Consider the following 18,579-nt stretch of genomic DNA (forward strand, 5'->3'; position numbering starts at 1 on the left):
AACCTCAAAGCTTCTGAGTTTGGGGAACAGTGCCTGGCCCAATCTGGGGTTTCTCATGTAGCCATTCCCCAAAGCTGGCCAATCCTCACAGGCTGGAGGAACACCCCCAGCTCATAATAACCCAGGGGAGTCAGGACGCGCCATAGGCATAGTGGCACACCCCCCAATGCCAGAGCAGTCCCACAGGGCAGAGCTCAGCTGGCCTGCTCAGGCAGGTGGAGTGCAACATGGGGTTTGCCCAGGGCATCCCACCCTGACTGGAGCCCCTACTTGCAGGACTAATGAACTTGGGCCCCTTCACCCTCAGCTTCAGGTTACCACTGTCCCTGACAAAGGACACCAACTGTAACCTTGGAGCCAGGCTGGCCTCTTTTCTACTTGAAGAGGTTGGGTGGAGAACAGCCAGCTCTGGGCTGCGGGCAGGAGGGGTGCTGGCCCTGGGGAGCCCTGGCTTCTCGTTCCAGAGAAACCTAGGCTTCATATCCCAAAGTGTTTTAGCACCAGCACTAAAAATATCCATGCTAATTCCTCCATCCTCCAGGGCCCTTCTAAGGACGCACAAGGTGCCCCGTGTCCCCAGTCCTCAGGTGTCTGTGGGAATGGGGCTAATGCCCTATCCCCAGAGGAAGAGTCTACAGTTGAAGTGGGTCATCCAGGTAGCTGGCAAGAGGGCCCCCTGGGCGGGGATGGAGGTGTGAGTCACCATAATGAGCTGATGTGTCCTGAAAGAACTGAGAGGAGCCCAGCCTGGAACTACAAGTATATTTGGGAAATCCATCAAGCAGACAGCTCTATCGTGCTGCCCATGACAGCCCCAGGAGCCTGCTTAGGTACAACTCTGCTGGGTTGACTTCATAGCCACCTTTCTAACCCTTTCTGGAGAAGTCTGGGGAGGCGGGTACATTGGCACATCCAAGATAGGAGGCAGCCGGAGCCTCAACTGCTCCCCCTGGCAACCATCACAACATCTGGTGCTCCCCAGGGCTTCAGTGTGGTCAGTCTACAGAACACTCTCCAGAGTGCCCAGCCCACAACTGGCCACCACACCAGTGTTCTACACAATCATTCTGACCTGACTGTGGTCCTGGACCTGGGAGGCAGAGGACAAAGGTTTTGTGATCTCTGCCCCAGAGACCAGAGTCTCTGGAGAAGCTATGCCCTCCCCAGGTCAGAGTCGGCAAGGAAAGGACCCTGTAGGTCTGTCCCAAACACCTACATCTTTACCCACAGGGAAGAGGGCACCTGACAGGCCAGACCAACCGACCCCAGAGGCACCTGGGAGAGCAAGACAGGAAGTGAGTGCAGAGCACAAGATGGTAGTAGGTGTGAAGTGGGTATGTGGGCAGCCAGAGGGAACCGCAAGGGCTGGCTGGGTGGCCAGCTGGGGCTGGAGAATGCTGCCTTCCAGCTGCAAACACTCTAGAGCAGGAGAATCTGATTGTAAGGACACCCAGGCTCCTAGTTCTGGAGCCCTGGGAGCCAATGGGCTCCTTATTCCAGAGCCCCTCTGCCCCTCCCACATAGGGTCTAGCTCACCTGTGGTCTCAGGGCGCAGACTCTTCTTGGCAACCTCCGCCAGTGCCCCAAAGCCCAGGCCCACGGCCAGACCTGCAAGGAAGGAGGAGGGAACAGACACTAAGTGCTCACACAGGGCTGGGGCCACCATTGCCACCAGGTCCAGGCAGACACTGCTGTAGCTCACCAGGAACCCTCTTGCTGGCACTCGGTATTTTGAAAAGGGGGATGGGGTGGGAAATAGCCATTAGTGGTTTCAAGAGAACATTAGGGAGGTGTTTCCTGTGAAAAAGTCTGTGCATCCCCCACCTCCATCACCTCTGGTAACCTACAGACCTGGGGCAGACACACAGACCCCCAGGTGGCACCTGCTGGAAACACATTGAGAAGAACAGGCACAAATGGGAAGATGCACCAGGCATGGTCTGTGGGCCAAGGCACCTGGCAACAGAGGGCACCCACTGAGGCATGTACCACCGGCTTCAAGTCTGGAGGAAAAGCCTCCAGGAACCTAGAATTCTCTAAGGAATCCCTGCAGTAATGTAAAGCAATCGGTGGGGGGAGCTGGAACCATCTGCAAACTCAGAAGAAGGATTGTCCCCATCACAAGCCCATGGGGACTTGAGGGAGCTGCAGTTCCCACCTTGCCCTCCTGGTAGCCAGCACTGACAGTAGTCTGAGGACAGCAGGGCCCTCGCAATCCCTTCTGCAATCTTGTAAATCAAAACTCATTAACACCCTGTTTGTCCACAAGTAAAATCGTGGACAGTCCCCACCGTTCAGTAAAACCCATCTCCTGGAGCCCAGCAGGTTCAGCCTGCATCAGAGAGAGCCCCTGCAGCTGCTCAGGGTCTGTGTCTTCTCACTTCAAACTCACTTCTTGCTGGCTGCCCAGGGCAGGCACACAATTAGTGGAGAAAATGATGAGCATGTGATGAGCACGCTGACTTGGAGGAAAGATACCATCTGCCCAAGGATGAGCAGCCTCAGGGTGAGCAGCCTCCAGGAGCACAACCTGCCCAGAATGGGTGGCTGCCACTGGGTGCTGTTTAAGAAGCAAGGGAATCTACATCCATATCTTCATTTTAAAAATTTTCTATAGTGATGATGCATTACTTTTAAGAAAATATTCTATTTACTAAAAAGTGTATCTCATGAAAAAGAAATTTAAAAGTCAGAACTTAACTCAATTTAAAAAATGTTTTTCAATACATTTTACCAACCACTAGGTGGCAGTGCACCCTCCACTTCATGGGCTGTGACAGCAGCTCCTGCCTCACCCCAGGTTGTAAGGATTGAAGGGGTAAAAGTGCTCACAGGAGGGCAGGCACAGGGTACTGTTTGTTACAAATGGTATTGTTATAAGAGCGTTTTATTTACAGTGAGCCTATTCAAAATGGTCAGGCCAGTGCCAAGCAAAAGAAATCTAACATAAGCCATAGATACTTTAAATTTTCTAATAGCTCCACTTTAAAAAAAGCAAGAAATATCTGAAATGAATTCTAATATATCTCATTTAACCCAATATATCCAAAATAGAATCATGTCAATAAGTAATAAACATAAAATTATTAGAGATATTTTACATTTGTATGCATTTATACTAAGTCTTCAAAATACTGAATGGATTATATATACTCTCAGCATTTTAGACCAGACACATTTCAAAGGCTCAGTGTACTGGAAGCAATATACTGTCACCAAGTCAAGCTCTGGCAACTGCAGGAAGAAGCCAGCTTCTGTAAATGTCCTTAGGCAGGAGAGTAAACACACCACCGAGGGCAGGTCTAGATGTTGGTGGGTACACCAGCTGTCTTCTCTTTGACGTATCTCTAGCCCCAGCTCCAGAGGGCACTGGGCACAGAGCTGGGAGGCGGAGTCCCTGATTAAACATTAATTTTCTACCACCTGCCTACTTCACCCTACCCTGCTCGCTATCTTAGTAAGATAGCAGATAATATTGACCTTCACACCTTAGCAATCTTCAGTAATGTTTTTCTGCATCCAGATTCTTCTCTGCCTAGACCAAGTCCAGAGACAAGTCCACAAAAGAGGCAGATGTCATCAGAGGTCAGTCATTCAGCCTGGTCCCTTGCAGGCAGAAGTATGTTCCCCCATTACCCTGTGGCTGAACCCCTCAAATGTTCTGTCAAATTGGCCATTTCCATGCTCCCAGACAGAGCCAATGCTCCGTAATGATAAGAACCTGTCATTAAACAAATCCTCAAAGGGACATTCTACAAAGGAGAGCTCAGGCTTCTTCAATGGCCCTATATGTCCCCCAGGACAGTCCCAGTGCCACACAGACAGACAGGTTCCCCACAGCAGACAGCCCAGCTAATGAAAATGAGCCCAGGTGGCCAAAAGCTTTGACCTTGGCCTCTCCAGCTCCTGCTCTCAATAAATCTAGAATAAATTGGCTCCTCCCACACACACCTATCCTGGACCTGGGACTCTCAGAACCCCAGCGAGTTCTGCATTTTTCCAGAAATAGGTGGGACTTGGTGGCAGTTCCAGGAAGATGGATGGCTCAGCTAGGATGCCCCCCCATCATCATGAGGTGCCCACACTCAAATTTCTGCCCCTCCAGGAGGGTCCCACCTCTGCACCCTGAGACCTCAGGAAAGAGCACCTCTCCCTGTTCTAAGATGCTTAGCCCACAAAAGAAGTCCTGAAGAAAAATATCCCCAAGGTCCCTGTCAGCAGCCAAGCCTCCCTCCTGGCCTATGAAGGTGCCTGCCTGCTCTGAGAAAGCTCCCGCCATCTCTCACAAAGAAGGTTCTGCAGTAAGGAGTAGCAGGGAGCAGGGCTCCCCAAAGCCAGGGCACCCTGGGCCTGCTCAGGGTGATGATATCTGGGAGCCCAGGCCTCCCCTGAGAGGCCTCTTCCTCCCTCCAGTCCCTCTGGAGGTCAGAGCCAAGCAAGGTCCTCCCTGAGTAGTCCCTGGGATTCTTCCCAGATACCGGAAGTGAAAAAAGCAAAACACAAAACACCTCCTAACAAACGGGGCCCTTTCTGAGAGGCTGGATGGAAAGCACTTGAGGGCAGACACACCCACAGTGCAGTGATCCTGCAGCCTTGGCTTCACCTGTTCACACCGCAAGGTGAAGGGAGGCTGCAGTGGCAAGGGGCACACGTACCTAAGGATGACCCCAGCAGCACATTCACATGACACACTGTGCCAGCCACTGTCCTGAGCCTTTTTTTTTTTTTGCAGTGCTGGGACAGAACCCAGGGCCTCACACATGCTGCATAAGCACTCTACCACTGAACGGCACCCCAAGCCCAGGTCCTGTTTTCCTTAACACATCGAATGATCCATCTGATCCACACACAGTACAGGGTCAGGGATATTTTCCTTTGCTTCCAGAATCCTTGGTGATGCAGTCTCTGTCTCTACCACCATCTGGCATCCTACAGCCACCCTGAGCCCCAGGAGAAGACAGGGCCTGGGGAGGGGGCTTCAGCCTCCACACAGAAGCAAGGGAAACAGGAAAGAGCAGGAGAGAAGTTCTCCAAGGCTTGTTCTCACAGATTCTCAGATCTGTCCTCCATTCCCATAAGAGGACAAGTGAAGAGGTGGGGACATCTCACACGGCTCCTCTGCTGGCTGTCGGGGGAACAAGGTGGCCGAACCACAGGGCCAGTCAGCTCAGACTTCCACATACATGACAGAGGCCTGGGCTGAGGTCCTAGGACTGTCACAAACATGCATGTGGCCTGGACAATGTCCTAGCTCAGCTTCCTCCTCTGTAGCTACAGTGAATAACAATACTCTCACCTGTGACACCGAGTTTCTGAGCGGCAAAATACACAAAAAGCCCCTTTTCAAGATTCCTCCTGAGAAAGCAGAGGCAGGCTGCACCTTTTCTTCTGCATCCAGAGCTCATCTATCTCACTGCAGTCAACATGCACCCGGAAGAGGACTAGCAGGAAGAAAAAGTCCCTGGGCACCCTAGTGTCACTGCATGATAGTCCTTGAGGTGAGACCTAACAGGGTCAGCCTTAGACACAGCCCTATCAGCAAAGGAGGTATCATGCCAGTAGGCTGGAGAATATGACTCTGCACAGAGGGGGTGGACATTCCCTGACCCACCAGCCCCTACTACTCTGCCACCCTCCTCCAACCAAGTGACCAAGGGCATCACCACCATGGGACGCTCTGCACTACCCCTGGCAAGCCACAGCAGGGTCTCGACCATTGTCTGGAAACCAAGAGGTACAGCAAGCTTTCACAAAACTGAGGTATTCACCCTCTCATCCTTTATCTTGGGAGGATAAAGGTCCTTTGTTCTTCTGCAGTTACCTGAAGTTCAGTTCTGACCCCAAATCCAATAAATGACCCTATGTTTCACAATTTCTTTAGCAAACTCTAATATCCAAAGACCATGCTGCCCATAGCGTCATAGTCATGTCTCATAGCCAAACTGGACTTAGGATTTCAATCAACATCTCAGCATCAAAAAGAGCCACTGAAATTGCAAACCACCCACAGCTAACCTCCTCAAATACCTGTCTGCGTCCCTTCAGCAATGCTACCTGCCTCAGATCTACAGCAAGCCCCTTCCTTCCTACTTCCATCGTAAAAACTCATCCCCTATCAGTCTACGTTTCAAAAACATGTCACCTCTAATGGGGGGGGAAAGGTGAAAAGTATTTTCAGAACTAGGTAGAACAACATTGCTTCAAACTGTGTGGACTCACCAGTGAGCCTCGCGTTTCACACCGTGGAGAAGGGCACACTTACACCGTGTGTCCATGTCTCCGAAACAAAAATAATCCTTTCTTAATGTGTATGGTTATAAGGATCAATGATATTAATTCTGATCATTCCTATTCAAATTCTTTCCATTTAACACGTGTGCGCGCGCACATGTGGTGTGGTGTGGTGTGTGCTGTGGCTCGGACTCAGGGCCTGGCACAGGCAAGGCAAGTGCTCTACCACTGAGTTACGTCCACTTAATTGACTTTTTGACTTTGCATTCATTAAAAGGTCATAATTTACAGTTTGAAACCCTTTGGGTGGGACAGATGGCTGCAACTTTGCCTTTGAGGCCAGAAGAGCACATTCTTTCATGACTGGGCTCCTGTTTGCTCCAATCCTGCCAACTCCAACCTGAAATATTACCTGCCGATTGCTTGGACAACAATGTGGGCTGCTCCACATCACAGCTGTAGGCAACCTCCAGCACACTCCCCAGGATGGCTCCAGGTGCTGTCAACAAAGGCTCAAGAGGCCTCTGACTGTGCAAAGCTCCTGCCAAGACCAGGGCTTCTCCTCACCCCAACCCAGGCTCCCTCTGGCTGCCCATATCACCACCCTCTGAGAGCTGTCCACCCTGTGTTCTTCTTTTTCCTCCACATCTTCCCATGTAACTCCTTCCACTTCAGTCTTGCCCTTAACCTGCCAGCCTTACCTGGGCTTCATGTGTTGCGTCGAATTCTAATTTGCCATCAAGACTTTCATTCTGGCCACGTTTCCCAAACAGAGGCTTTCATTACCCCACTGCCTCTTCTCCTGCCCCTCGCAGACTCCCAGAAGAGGATCACACCCAGCCTAAAACAGTCAGCTCAGCCTCCTGGGCACAGGGCTCACCTTAGGTGACAGTGAAGCAAGGAGGAGGAGGGTTACAGAGGAAAACCACAGGTGTTCTGCCTCCAACTCACAGGGACAAGGAGAACCTCCAGGAACAGAAATAAGTGCTGGACAACTACTGGCCACGTGCAAAGGTAGGAGCAGGCCAAGTCTCTGCGGGACCATCAAAGGCCATCATGACAGTGACTCTCAAACACATTCTGGTGGAAGAACCCCAGGAAGTTATTATGGCCTATGAGGAACTGCTTGAAAGGCTAACCCATGCTTTAACCCAAATGACACTTTTTTACTAAATTCTTGAACAGTAAAGAAGCAGAGGATGCCAAATTTTAAGATGACAATTATGGAACAAAACATTACCACTGGGAAAACTACCCAATTAGTCTGCTCTGTACACTTAACATAGAACACACACGCTGGTCAAACTCCTGAGCACCTTGCTGTCGGGAGAGCAGTGTGTGGGCCCCTGCCAACAGCCAGTCCTGGACAAGAAGGACGGATGCCATATCCAGACCTTGAGTGCTCTCAAAGGACCGTGTGTTAGAGGCTCGGTCTCCATCTGTGGACCTTTAGGAGGTGGGGCCTAGTGAAAGGAAGTTAGGCCATCAGCCGTGTGCCCTTGAAGGGAATACCAGGACTCTGGCCCCTCCTATCTCTTCACTTCCTGACAACCATGAAGTGAGCAGCTCTTCCTGACACATGCCCTTGCCACAAGGTACTGGGTCACCACAGGCCCAAAGTAAACAGACTCAAGCTACCATGGAATGAAACTTCTGAAATCATGTGCCAAAATAAATCTTTCCCCCTTTTAAGTTGATTATCTCGGGTATCGTATCACAGTGATGGGGAAGCGGACTAGTACAGGGGGGGCTTTTAAAAGAGAAGAGGCAGCACTGATGACCAGCATGTATGATGGAAGAGACTTCGAAAGCAGCCTCCTTCCTGGAGAGGCTTCCAAACAGCTATCAAGAGTGAGGCTAGGGCAGGAGGAAAGGGTGATGCTGCAGAGACTCCCCCTCCCAAGTGAGACCTGCCAAGGAGTTCAGGCTGCAGCTCATGGCAAGGGATCAGTCACACTCCAGCCCTAGGGGTGAGCCCAGACAGAGCTAGGAACCAGAAACTGGGTCATCAGCCTGTGGAAAACATCCATTCCCCCAACAGTCAATGCAAGGGCAGATACCTCCACCTGCTCCCCCATCCCAGAACATGGCTGGGTCCCCACCCACTCCCACCTCCATGCAGGCCCCACAGTAGCCCCAGCTTTCCTTGTCCAGGACTGATCTGGCAGCAGAGCACACACGGCCACCTTACCTCCAAAGTTGGCCAGCCGCCCAATTCGTGTAACTGGCACCTTCCGCTCCCGAGCCCGCTCACTGAGCTGGAGGGAGAAGAGAAAGACTTATATAATCAGCAAACAGGGATAAGACCAACCTCGGGGGGTTCACACTGCCCCCACATCCCATTCCACCCCAAAAGGCAGCAGTTCTACCTGATAGCACATTCCACCAAGAGGCCACCACATTCCTAAAAACCCAACCACAACACCCACAAAAAATCCCCAAACGGGAAGCTGACATCAATACCACTGTGAGTGGGAACCGCCCAGCCCCACACCAAGGGGCCTCCCAGACACACCATCTGCTTGTGTGGTTTGCTCTCAGGGCGACCCTTGGCCTGCCGGGCCTTCTCAATGTCCTCAGCCGTGAGGCCCCCCACTGGGGACTGGTCCTGGTGGAAGAACCTTCGCTGGAAGCCGGGGGCAGAGAATAAGTCTCTGGGTTCTGCAAAGAGTCTCCCGTTAACTCTGCCCAGAGGGGAGGCTCCCTGGCCCGGGAGCCCAGTTTCCCTAAAGGGTCCACTGGCAACATAGGCAGGAGCTGGGCCCTCGCTGTGGGCATGACCCAGAGGAGGAGACAATGACTGGTCAAGAGTGGAGGTGACAGAGAAATCTGCAGAAGATCCAGACGCCTGTGTCCCTGAGAAGTGGACCTCTGCTTCAAGGTCGTCAAAGCTCTCAGTGGCCTCAGTCTCTCCATACATATCCTGACCCTGCAGGAAATAAAGGCCAATGTGAGAGAACCACAGGACAGAACTCCACTCCCCACCTCTCCAATCCTTCAGAGGAAACACCATGCTACACCCAAGACCCACGGCCCCCTTCCCAGCCCAGGAGCCAGGACCCGTGTGGTCCCAGACAGGCAGCCAGGGAGGGGGCTGCAGAGGTTTGGGAAAGGAAAAGCTTTCAGAGGAAACCACCACCAAGGGCCAGCCAGGGCGAAGGGGTGCACAGATGGGAAGCAGCCGACCCACTCCAGGCCAGCACCTCACTGCAGACATGAACTCCAGTCAACAAGGGTGTGCAGTTAAGAGCTTCTCAGAGGAGAAGTGTCACAACCAGGACTGGGCCTGCTGGGCCTGGGAGCTCCTGATGCAGGGGAAAGGGAACACAGGACACGTTGTATTTTCTTCATAATGGTCACCCAGGCCTGACCTCTGGGGCACTGATTCTTTCTACTTTTGAACCTGGAATGACCTTAAGTGAGTCCCTAACCCTTTTTTGCTACTTCCTCAACTGAAAATAGAACCCCTGCAGCCTGAGTGACACAGGTCAAAGCCAAGGCCAAGGAACCTGCCCAAGGAGGCTATAATTAGATAGCACCAAGTCCTGAAGCCAGTGGCCTGGATTCCCTGGTTCAAGTGAAATCATCAGGCTACATGCTTCCCACAGGTTATGCAAAACCAGGAGGAGATTCCAAATCTTCATATTCTCATCAGCCTAAGAAGAGGACGGTCTATTACTGTCATTTCACAAAGGGAAACTAAGGCTGAGAGTTAATGTGATTGACAAAGCTATCAGCCATCAAATGGCAGAGCAGGGGTCCTAAGCCAAGGTTTGCCCTGCCAAATACCCTAGGTCACCTACTTTTCTCATAATAGAAATTGATCACATTTGGACTCACTAGGCATCTCTCAGATGGCCAGTGAAGCCCTAGAGCAAGGAGTCTGGGGCAAGGTGCATAAGCCATGGCAGGGGCCCTTCCTACTTCTTAACTGCATGATGGCCACATGGCCTTGGATTCCACCAAGAGGCCACCACATTCCTAAAAACCCAACCACAACACCCACAAAAAATCCCCAAACGGGAAGCTGACATCAAGCTGGTGGTGGAACCCCTCAGGCAGTGAAGGATCCCCAGTGCCTCAGAGGCACTCTGTAAGTGCCTACCAAATAGTGTGTGAACAAATCCCTTGGGGAGATGAAAGCAGGTAGGTTCCTAGAGTCACTGAACCTTCATTTTCTTGGGGTGGAGTGGGTTGCGGGGGGTGGCAACCATAAATCTAAGTGCTAGGGAACAAACATAAGCCAAAACAGTCATCCTCCTCAGGTACCTCCTTCACAGTGGTGAATGGTTACTCCCTCCTACCCCAGGAGCTGTTCTGGGGGATGGCCCTGCCTCTCCCAGACACAGGGGCTCAGGCTTATGGGAGGGGAGTGATCCTGGGCAGAGGCCCTTCTGGCGCTGGTGGAGAAGGCCTGCCCAGGTCTAGCACACTATCTCACTTCTGGGTGGGCCCAGGGAACTAGGGCAACCTCATTTGGAACTCGGAGGGTTCCACAGGCAGATCAGCCAACAGAAAGGCGAGGGCTCCTTGCCACAGAAGGCATCGAGCAAGACAGCTGGGGCCACAGCCCAATGTCGGCAGAGGGCAGGCAATAGCAGGGATCTTGACTGGGGGCAGCGCAAGGATTCAGGCCCTGTCACTTTATCATGGGTCTGGTAACAAACTGCTTAGATTCAGTTTTCTCTTCTGAGAAAATGGGGTAAGCATCCAAGCCTGGCCCCATCCCAGGACATAATGAGGGACACTTAAAAGTTAAAGGTCTATGTGTAGGGCAAAAGAGACACTGTACCACCATTAACCCCAGCAGAGGAGGAGCTGGGAATCCCACGCCTAAGACTGAGCAGAGTCCTGGGAACTATGACAACCTCACGGCCAGAGAAGCATGGTGACCTTTGTTCAGAGGTCAGCCAGTCACAGGTCAGAAACGGAAGGAATGAGGAGCCAGGCGGTCACTGCAACAACTACCAATACACACAGCTTCCTCAGACCCTCAGGTTATCAGGAACAGAGGGACACCACAGTGGGCAATGCCCTGCCTGGGTAGGCCTGTCTACACTTTGCAGCACTCAATTTTGCTTAAAAACCATGTCTTAGATGGAAGATGCAGAGGCTTCTCTCCGCCTCCGCCCCCTCCGCAGACAGGGGGGACAAGATGGAGGCCAAAGACGAAGCTGCCCTCAGCAGGGCTGTGCCAGCCGCCATCTTGGAAAAGAGTGGCACCCCCAAGTCAGGTGCCCAGAGGTGCTCAGCAAAAGAAAGGAGAAAATGGAGGTCAGCTCTTAGCTGAAGCTCAGGAGGCTCAGCAGGAAGAGCCTTCAAAGACTGAGCCAGGCCAATCAACACCGGGGGCCTGCCATGTACTGCGTGTGTATGCCCCCAAATCCCCCTGTTGAAACCTAACCCCCGGGTGCTGCATTAGGAGGAGGGGCCTTTGGGAGATGATTAGGTCATGAGGGTGCCCTCATGAACTGGACTAGGGTACTCATAAAAAAGACCCCAGAGAGCTCCTGGCCCTCCATCTGCCATGTAAGGACACAGCAAGAAGGTGCCAACCACGAATTAGGAAACAGGTCTTTGGACACTGAATTTACCAGCGCCTTCATCTTGGCCTTTCTGGCCTCAAAATTCTGAGAAATAAATATTTGCTAATTAAGCCTCCCAGTCAATGGCATTTTTTTAAAATAGTTTTTTAGTTGTAGATGGACACAGTACACTTATTTTATTTATTCATTTTTATGTGGTGCTGAGGATCGAACCCAGCGCCTCACATGTGCCAGGCAAGTGCTCTACCACTGAGCCACAACTCTAGCCCAGTCAATGGCATTTTGCTACTAAGTGACCACACCCTCACATAGGGGCCCTGCCCTGGGACAGCAGGACATGCTGGCCACTGGGCTCTCAAGCCCTGTGCACAAGACTAGTCCCCAAGTATCTGTGTCCTGATTACACCCCAGGCTTCACCAGGAGCTCCAGGTCTGGCCCTCTTCCCATCAGCGCTCCCCACATTGCTGGGATAGCCTCCTTACCTGCACCTTCCCCAAGACCATGCCAATCTGCTCCACGGCTGTGGACTGCAGAGCTCTGGCTGCCATGATGAGCTCCCCACCAAGGCCCAAGTGCTGCAGGTGGGTTTCCATGGCCGCCTGGGTCAGCTTGGCAAGGCCTTTGGCCACCATTATGGCATCTCCCAACATGGCAGCCATCCTTCAGGGCTGGAAGAGAGAAGGCCAAGTCAGGGACAGGGTGCCACACCTCACACAGGCTACACCTCACTGACCAGCTCCACACCCAACTCTGGGCAGAAGGCAGCTGGTTGTGTGGTTTTGTTTTTTGGTTTTTTCCCCCACAGATTTTCCCTTCTGATAAAAGCTGACTGAGGGTAAATAAAAGGCCCAGGGCTCAAGGTAGACTTTGGGGACTCCCAATTCTCCACAGTGCTGAGCAGAATTAACAGCTGTTGAGTTGACTGTCTTGTGCTCACCTGCCACGTTACCTCACCTGGGCCTCGACACCCTGTGAAAATCCCAAAGCACAGAGAGGTGAAGTAACTGCTCAGAGAGATCAAGTGACAGGACTTGAACTGTGTGCTGACTCCTAGTTTAGTGCTCTCTCCTCCAGACCAAAACTTCATGTTGGAGGAGGGCATCCCACTTCCAGAGTCGTCCCCTCACAATAGCTGTGTCCCAACACTTAGTAGCTTAGGGGTGCCTGTCCTGTCCCAAGCACTCTTACTTATTCCAATAAAGTCTCTGACAGACACCCAGACTGAGGAAAGTACAGAGCCCTCCCTGACCCCCACCTCCATCAAGCCCCCTGGGCCTCGCCTAGTTACCAAGCCAATGTTTGCAAACTGCAGACCAGACCCACGGCACATTAAGAACAAAATGGCCCAGTGTGGGAGGGAGCACCAGGAAACCCCTCAGGAGCCTGTCACAGAAATGGATTCTGCTGGTTGTGTGTGTCCAGCTCTCTCCCTCTTCTGTCTACTGGGTTACAGCATAAAGTGTATTTCTTAATGTAGGTCAGAGACACTGAAAACTGCTAGACGGAGTGAAGTCAGGTACAGCCTGGTGTGTCATTGACTACTCCAGGGGCTACATGCTGGGGTCTCAGATAAGTTCTGGTAACACAGGGATGGCAGGGCAGGAGGACGCTGCAGGAAAAGAACAGCAGGACAGCCCACTGCAGCATCCAGGAGCTCCCTGGCTGGGAGGGGAGGGGGACCTGTCTGGCCAGGTGAGCAGAGGTGGCAGGAGCGGCTGCAAGGCCCAGAGACAGCAAGTCAGAGGCAGAGAAGGGTGTGGATGGTGCTTCAGGCAGGAGAGCTGCATGAACAAACATGGGCAGGCTGAGGAGGGAGGGACAGGATGAGGGGGGCCCTGGAGTTCCATCCTCTCGTCACACTGACAGCACCACAGGTGGGGAGACTGTGCAAGGACAATGATAAGGCTCCCTAACCAGAATTCCAGGGACATCTGAAGACAGCTCCCTCCTCCCTTCCTTTCTCAGGGAGCAGCCCTGGTCACTCCAGAGATCCCTGCAGGGATCAGCTCTGCTCCTAAGAACTGTCATGATAATCAGAGAAACCCACTACTGCCCAGGCCCTGGGCACACAGGGATGAGCTGCCATAACATGCCTTAGCTTACACCTTCCCTACGAGTGGGGGCTGCTACCATGTAACATCTTATAAACAGTCAATGACATGGTTATTATTGACCCTGGTTTATAAGTGAGAAAAACAAACCAGAGCAGTTAACTAACTGGCCAAGGTCACATAGCTCCTCAATAGTAGCCCTGGGGCCCAACCCAGCCCTGGCCTGCTCTGGGACCACACCATGCTGCCTCTCCAAACGCGTGGCCCACCAACTCACAGGGACAGGACATGACGCAGACACAAGTAACCACTCACATTCTAATCCAAGCCAGGGAGGTTTGGAGAAGGTGACCACTGAAAAAGATGTGAGACAGGGATGGGAGCTGGCCCAACCCATCACTGGGTGCCATGTCACACACTGGGCTCTGCTCTACACTCCTGAAATGAATGGCAATAGACAAGGGTAATCCCCACAGACCAAATGTCTAGGATGGGGAAGACAGCGTGCAATCATGACTCAAGTGGCCTGGGGCCAGCTTTCAACTGGCAGTCCAGAGTTCCACCCCTGACACACACAGATGCTCTTCAGTTCCTACCCTTAGGGGTAGAAGCACCCACCAGGGCCCTCTAGACCCTAGAGAGGGAGAAGGTTCTTGAAAGAGATGTCAGGAACACGTGGTAGCAGAAGCAGAGGCCCCGGTCATATTTGTTCAGAAGGATCCTGTCAGTGGTCTCAGGACCATCCACCAGGTACAAGGTCCTCACAAACAGGCCTTCCTCTGGCTCACCTTTAATCAATCTGGACAACCAGGACAGGCATTGCCCTGTGGGGAGACCTGATAATTCCTCACCTCACCTACTACCTGACATACAATCTTCCTCAGAACATTCTCCTAAGACCTATTTTAAAAATTTAAACTTTGTTTTCAGACTTCAAACTCTTTCTGCCTGACTTTTACACCCAGGTTGACATAACCACATACTAAAGTTTTACCACAGTGAATATGGTAAGCGAACTTTTTGGCCAATGTAGCCAGCCTGGCCCACTAATGGAAGTTCAATTTTAAAAAGCCACTCAAGGTCCCACACCAACAGTAAGGTGAATCCGGGACCCAACAGAGTCCTAATTCTTCTGGTTTCTAACTTGTTGACAAAACCGAAGTCTGTTGCAAGCTGAAATTACACCTCTATTTGGGAACTATGAAAAACTGTCTCTTTCTGTATCTTCCTAACCTTTTAATTTTGGTTCACATATCCTACTTTCTTTTTTTTTTTTTTAATATTTACTTTTTAGTTTTTGGCGGACACAACATCTTTGTTTGTATGTGGTGCTGAGGATCGAACCCGGGGCGCACGCATGCCAGGCGAGCGCGCTACTGCTTGAGCCACATCCCCAGCCCCACATATCCTACTTTCAAAATTAAAAAAATATTTAAGCCGGGAGTGGTGGCACTGTAATTCCAGTGATTTGGGAGGCTGAGGCACAAGGATCGCAAATTCAAGACCAGCCTCAGTAATTTCGTGAGACCCTGTTTCAAAATAAAAAATATAAAGGACTGAGGATGTGGCTCAGTGGTTAAGTACCCCCGGGCTCAATTCCCAGTACAAAAAAAAAAAAAAATTTGTTATGTTTTTCTTCCTGTCTTTATGGCTACATCTCACATTCCCAGGGAACTTCCAATCAGTGCCAAGTCTCACCCTAGATACTGGCCCTAGAGCCAGCACCAATGGAAAGAAAGTTCTTTACATGAGTACTGTGAGGCAAAACTTGTTTTTCTCACAGACATCACTAATAAACACAATCAGTGATTTGTGAGATTAACACCCGGATCTCATAACCACCACAGCCAGCCCCTACCCACCCACCTTCGGCAAATATTTTTTACCTGCCATGCAGGATTACACCCCAACCTCCCTCACAGTACAAAGTGAACCAACCACTCACACCCTTATCAACATAGGAAATTTTCTGCAAGGGAGACATTGCCCTCAAAGAAGCAGAGGGGAAAACTACCAGAAGGATAAATCTTTCCACAATTTTTCTCAACTCTGGTTTTCAAAAATTGGGTCTCAAAAACCCTATTTCTAATTGACCACAATCCCAATATGACCCATAATTCAACCATCCTGAATTGTTGTCACAAACCCCTCTAGGAATGCCTAGAGAATCAGCAACTCTGGGGCATGCATGTTCGACACACTTTAAATGAAAAAAAAAAGAAAAGCCCCCCAAACACATTTAATACAAAAGCACCATGATTTCATCTACAAGCATCAAGACCCTCATTGGGACCAACAGTCCCCCTGCCCATTGCAACCTGCTGGTCCCTGTAGTGATTTTTGGGACCTCACCAATGAGAAACCCAAAAATGGAGCATTCTAGCTCAGGAAGCCTCAGTGCCTGGCCACTCACCTCTGAGTAGGGGAAGCTGAAAGTTCTGGGTGGTCACAAACTGCGTGGTAGGGGTGGAGGATGGGCTCACATTTGGGAATGCCCATTAGCTAGGAACTATAGAAAAAGAAAAGTCACTCTGTTGTTCTTTCACTAACATCTCCTGCTACTCCGGCTAGTCCCTGCAGGCCCTGGGATGAACATGCCCCAGCCTGGGGCACCCAGAGTGCGGTGGCATGTAGGCACATCTATAATGGGCAGACTCCAGGGAGATGCCAGAGGCCAGCTGGTGCTAATATGACAGGATCAGAAGCAGATGCACCAGAAATACCTGCCCAAGTAGAAAAGACTGCTCTCAGAGCCTGGACAGGGGCCCCAGCTCTGTCACCACCAGCTGTGTGACTCGGCCTCTTCATCCCTTCTCAGGAGGAGAGGGGTCAGGCCCTTTTCTGGCCCTACTGTACTAAACTGCTATTAAGCAAATAAACAAAGATATTCTCTAGAGAGAAAGAGAACTGGAATAAATGCAGCTTCCTATTCCTTGGGGACAGGAATTGAGAAAGCACAAGGTGGCATGCACGGTCATGAGAGTCCCCAAGCTCTATGAGGATATCTTCCCATTGACCTTTGCTCTCTGACCCTCCTAAAGAGCTTCCAGAAAGTCCACTCAGCCATGCTGGAGAGCAGGCTCCAGCTGAAAGTTATATAGAACACGGAACTTTCAAATCTAATCACCAGAACTGAAAACCCCCTAGGGATGCTTACCTGGCCAAAAAGAATTTGAGTCGTATTCTTCTTATTTACTTATTTTTTTATTTTTTTGGTGCTGGGGATTGAACACTGTACATGTGAGGCAAGCACTCTACCAACTGAGCTATATCCCCAGCCCCTCTTTTTAAAAATAAACAAAACAGCAAGCCTGACAAGGATAAAGCAAACGGACACATCACACACACATCCACTCAGCACCCACATGTGGAAGGAATTCATGCTAGCAGGGGTTCCTACATGAACCTCCAGTTTTCCCCTTCACAGCCAGAATGTACCATCTGTCACCTGTCTCCTCTCATGAAGTGACAGCAAGCTGAGGATGGTGTGTTAAGAATTTACGAGGGCTGAGGCTGTAGCTCAGTGGTAAAATGCTTGCCTCGTAGGTGTGAGGCACTAGGCTAGGTTCAATCCTCAGCACCACATAAAAATAAATGAAGAGACTGTGAGTTCATCCACAAATAAATAAACATTTTTTAAAAAATCAATTTACTAAGCAGCTGTTCAATCCTCTTTATGCCTACACAGCATTGCAGACCAGCTCCCACGCAAGCAAAACAGTGGTACCTTTAACCTCCAAAATCCAAGGCCCACCTCCTTCAGTTCCTTCCTAGTCACAGCTGCCACCACAGCCTTGGGATGGCTGGTATAACAACCCAGTGCCAACTGCACAGGAAGCCCTTTGTCCTGGGAGGTGGGGGAAGAAGGGCAGAGCCCGTACTGAGACACCTCCCTTGAAGCAAGCTGCATCCAGCCCTCTGCTGCTCCAACATCACCCAACATCCCACAGACACCGCAAACTCAACAGGTCCAAAGCTGCCTTCATCACCCCTCCCCCACTGTCCAGGGCTCCCCATCCTGAGGCATGCCACCACCACCACCACCTGCAGCTTTCCAACCCTCCTCACCTGCCCCAATCCACCTGCATGTTCCCACCTGGGCCACGCAACAGCCTCTACCTTCAGCTCTACCCACCCACCACCTTCTTTTCCCCCAATGCATTCCTATGCTGCTGGCCCCAACCCCAGCCCCCAGGCCTCGTGGCTTCTCTGAGAATTCTAAGAGGCTGAAAGAACCTTCCTGACCCAGCCCCCCACCTCCCCTTCACACTTGCCTCCTTCCCTCCACTGAGTGTGTGTTCCAACCTATTCCTAGGACCCAGGGGGCTCCCTCCATGCTCACAAGTGCACTTCCTCCCCTCATCACAGGACTGTGAGCTCAACTGTCAGCTCCTCCAGAAGCCGTCCCCAGCACCCTGTATCCCATAGCATTGCAGCCACCACCATGCTCTGAATCTGCCTGTGAATCTATCCCCCTCCATGCACACTAGACTGACAACCACAAGACAAGAACCACATCCGTTTTTCCATCTTCCCTGTCTCTCCAGCATCAAGCACAGCGTTGGAGCCCATAGGTGATAAATACCTGTTAAATGAAATGAACTCAGCTGGTCTCTCCAGGTTGGAGAAAGCCTGCCATCTACAGAACTGGCACATAGCTCTGACTCTACTTAAACTAAGTAGAACTAAGGCCTCCGCAGAGCTTCTGGTCTGAGGCAGTAGCCCTGGAGCTTTAGTCTCTATCAGATTC

The 18,579-nt window shown here is 51.3% G+C and overlaps 1 protein-coding gene across 3 annotated transcripts in view; it reads right to left on the reverse strand.

Annotated features, from left to right (window-relative positions):
• The window catches only part of Coq8a (coenzyme Q8A), a 36,129-nt gene that overhangs the window by 7,395 nt on the left and 10,155 nt on the right, over positions 1-18,579 (reverse strand). For all 3 annotated transcript variants that reach the window (XM_027954746.2, XM_027954745.2, XM_027954747.2), the window contains exons 3-6: positions 12,261-12,446; positions 8,747-9,160; positions 8,423-8,489; positions 1,537-1,608 (exon numbers count right to left, since the gene is read on the reverse strand). In XM_027954746.2, coding sequence (XP_027810547.2) covers positions 1,537-1,608; positions 8,423-8,489; positions 8,747-9,160; positions 12,261-12,437 — 730 coding nt within the window. In that variant the 5' untranslated portion in view covers positions 12,438-12,446. The remainder of the gene's footprint in view (positions 1-1,536; positions 1,609-8,422; positions 8,490-8,746; positions 9,161-12,260; positions 12,447-18,579) is intronic.

The sequence above is a fragment of the Marmota flaviventris genome, chromosome 12 (genome assembly GCF_047511675.1).
Source record: "Marmota flaviventris isolate mMarFla1 chromosome 12, mMarFla1.hap1, whole genome shotgun sequence".
NCBI lineage: Eukaryota > Metazoa > Chordata > Mammalia > Rodentia > Sciuridae > Marmota > Marmota flaviventris.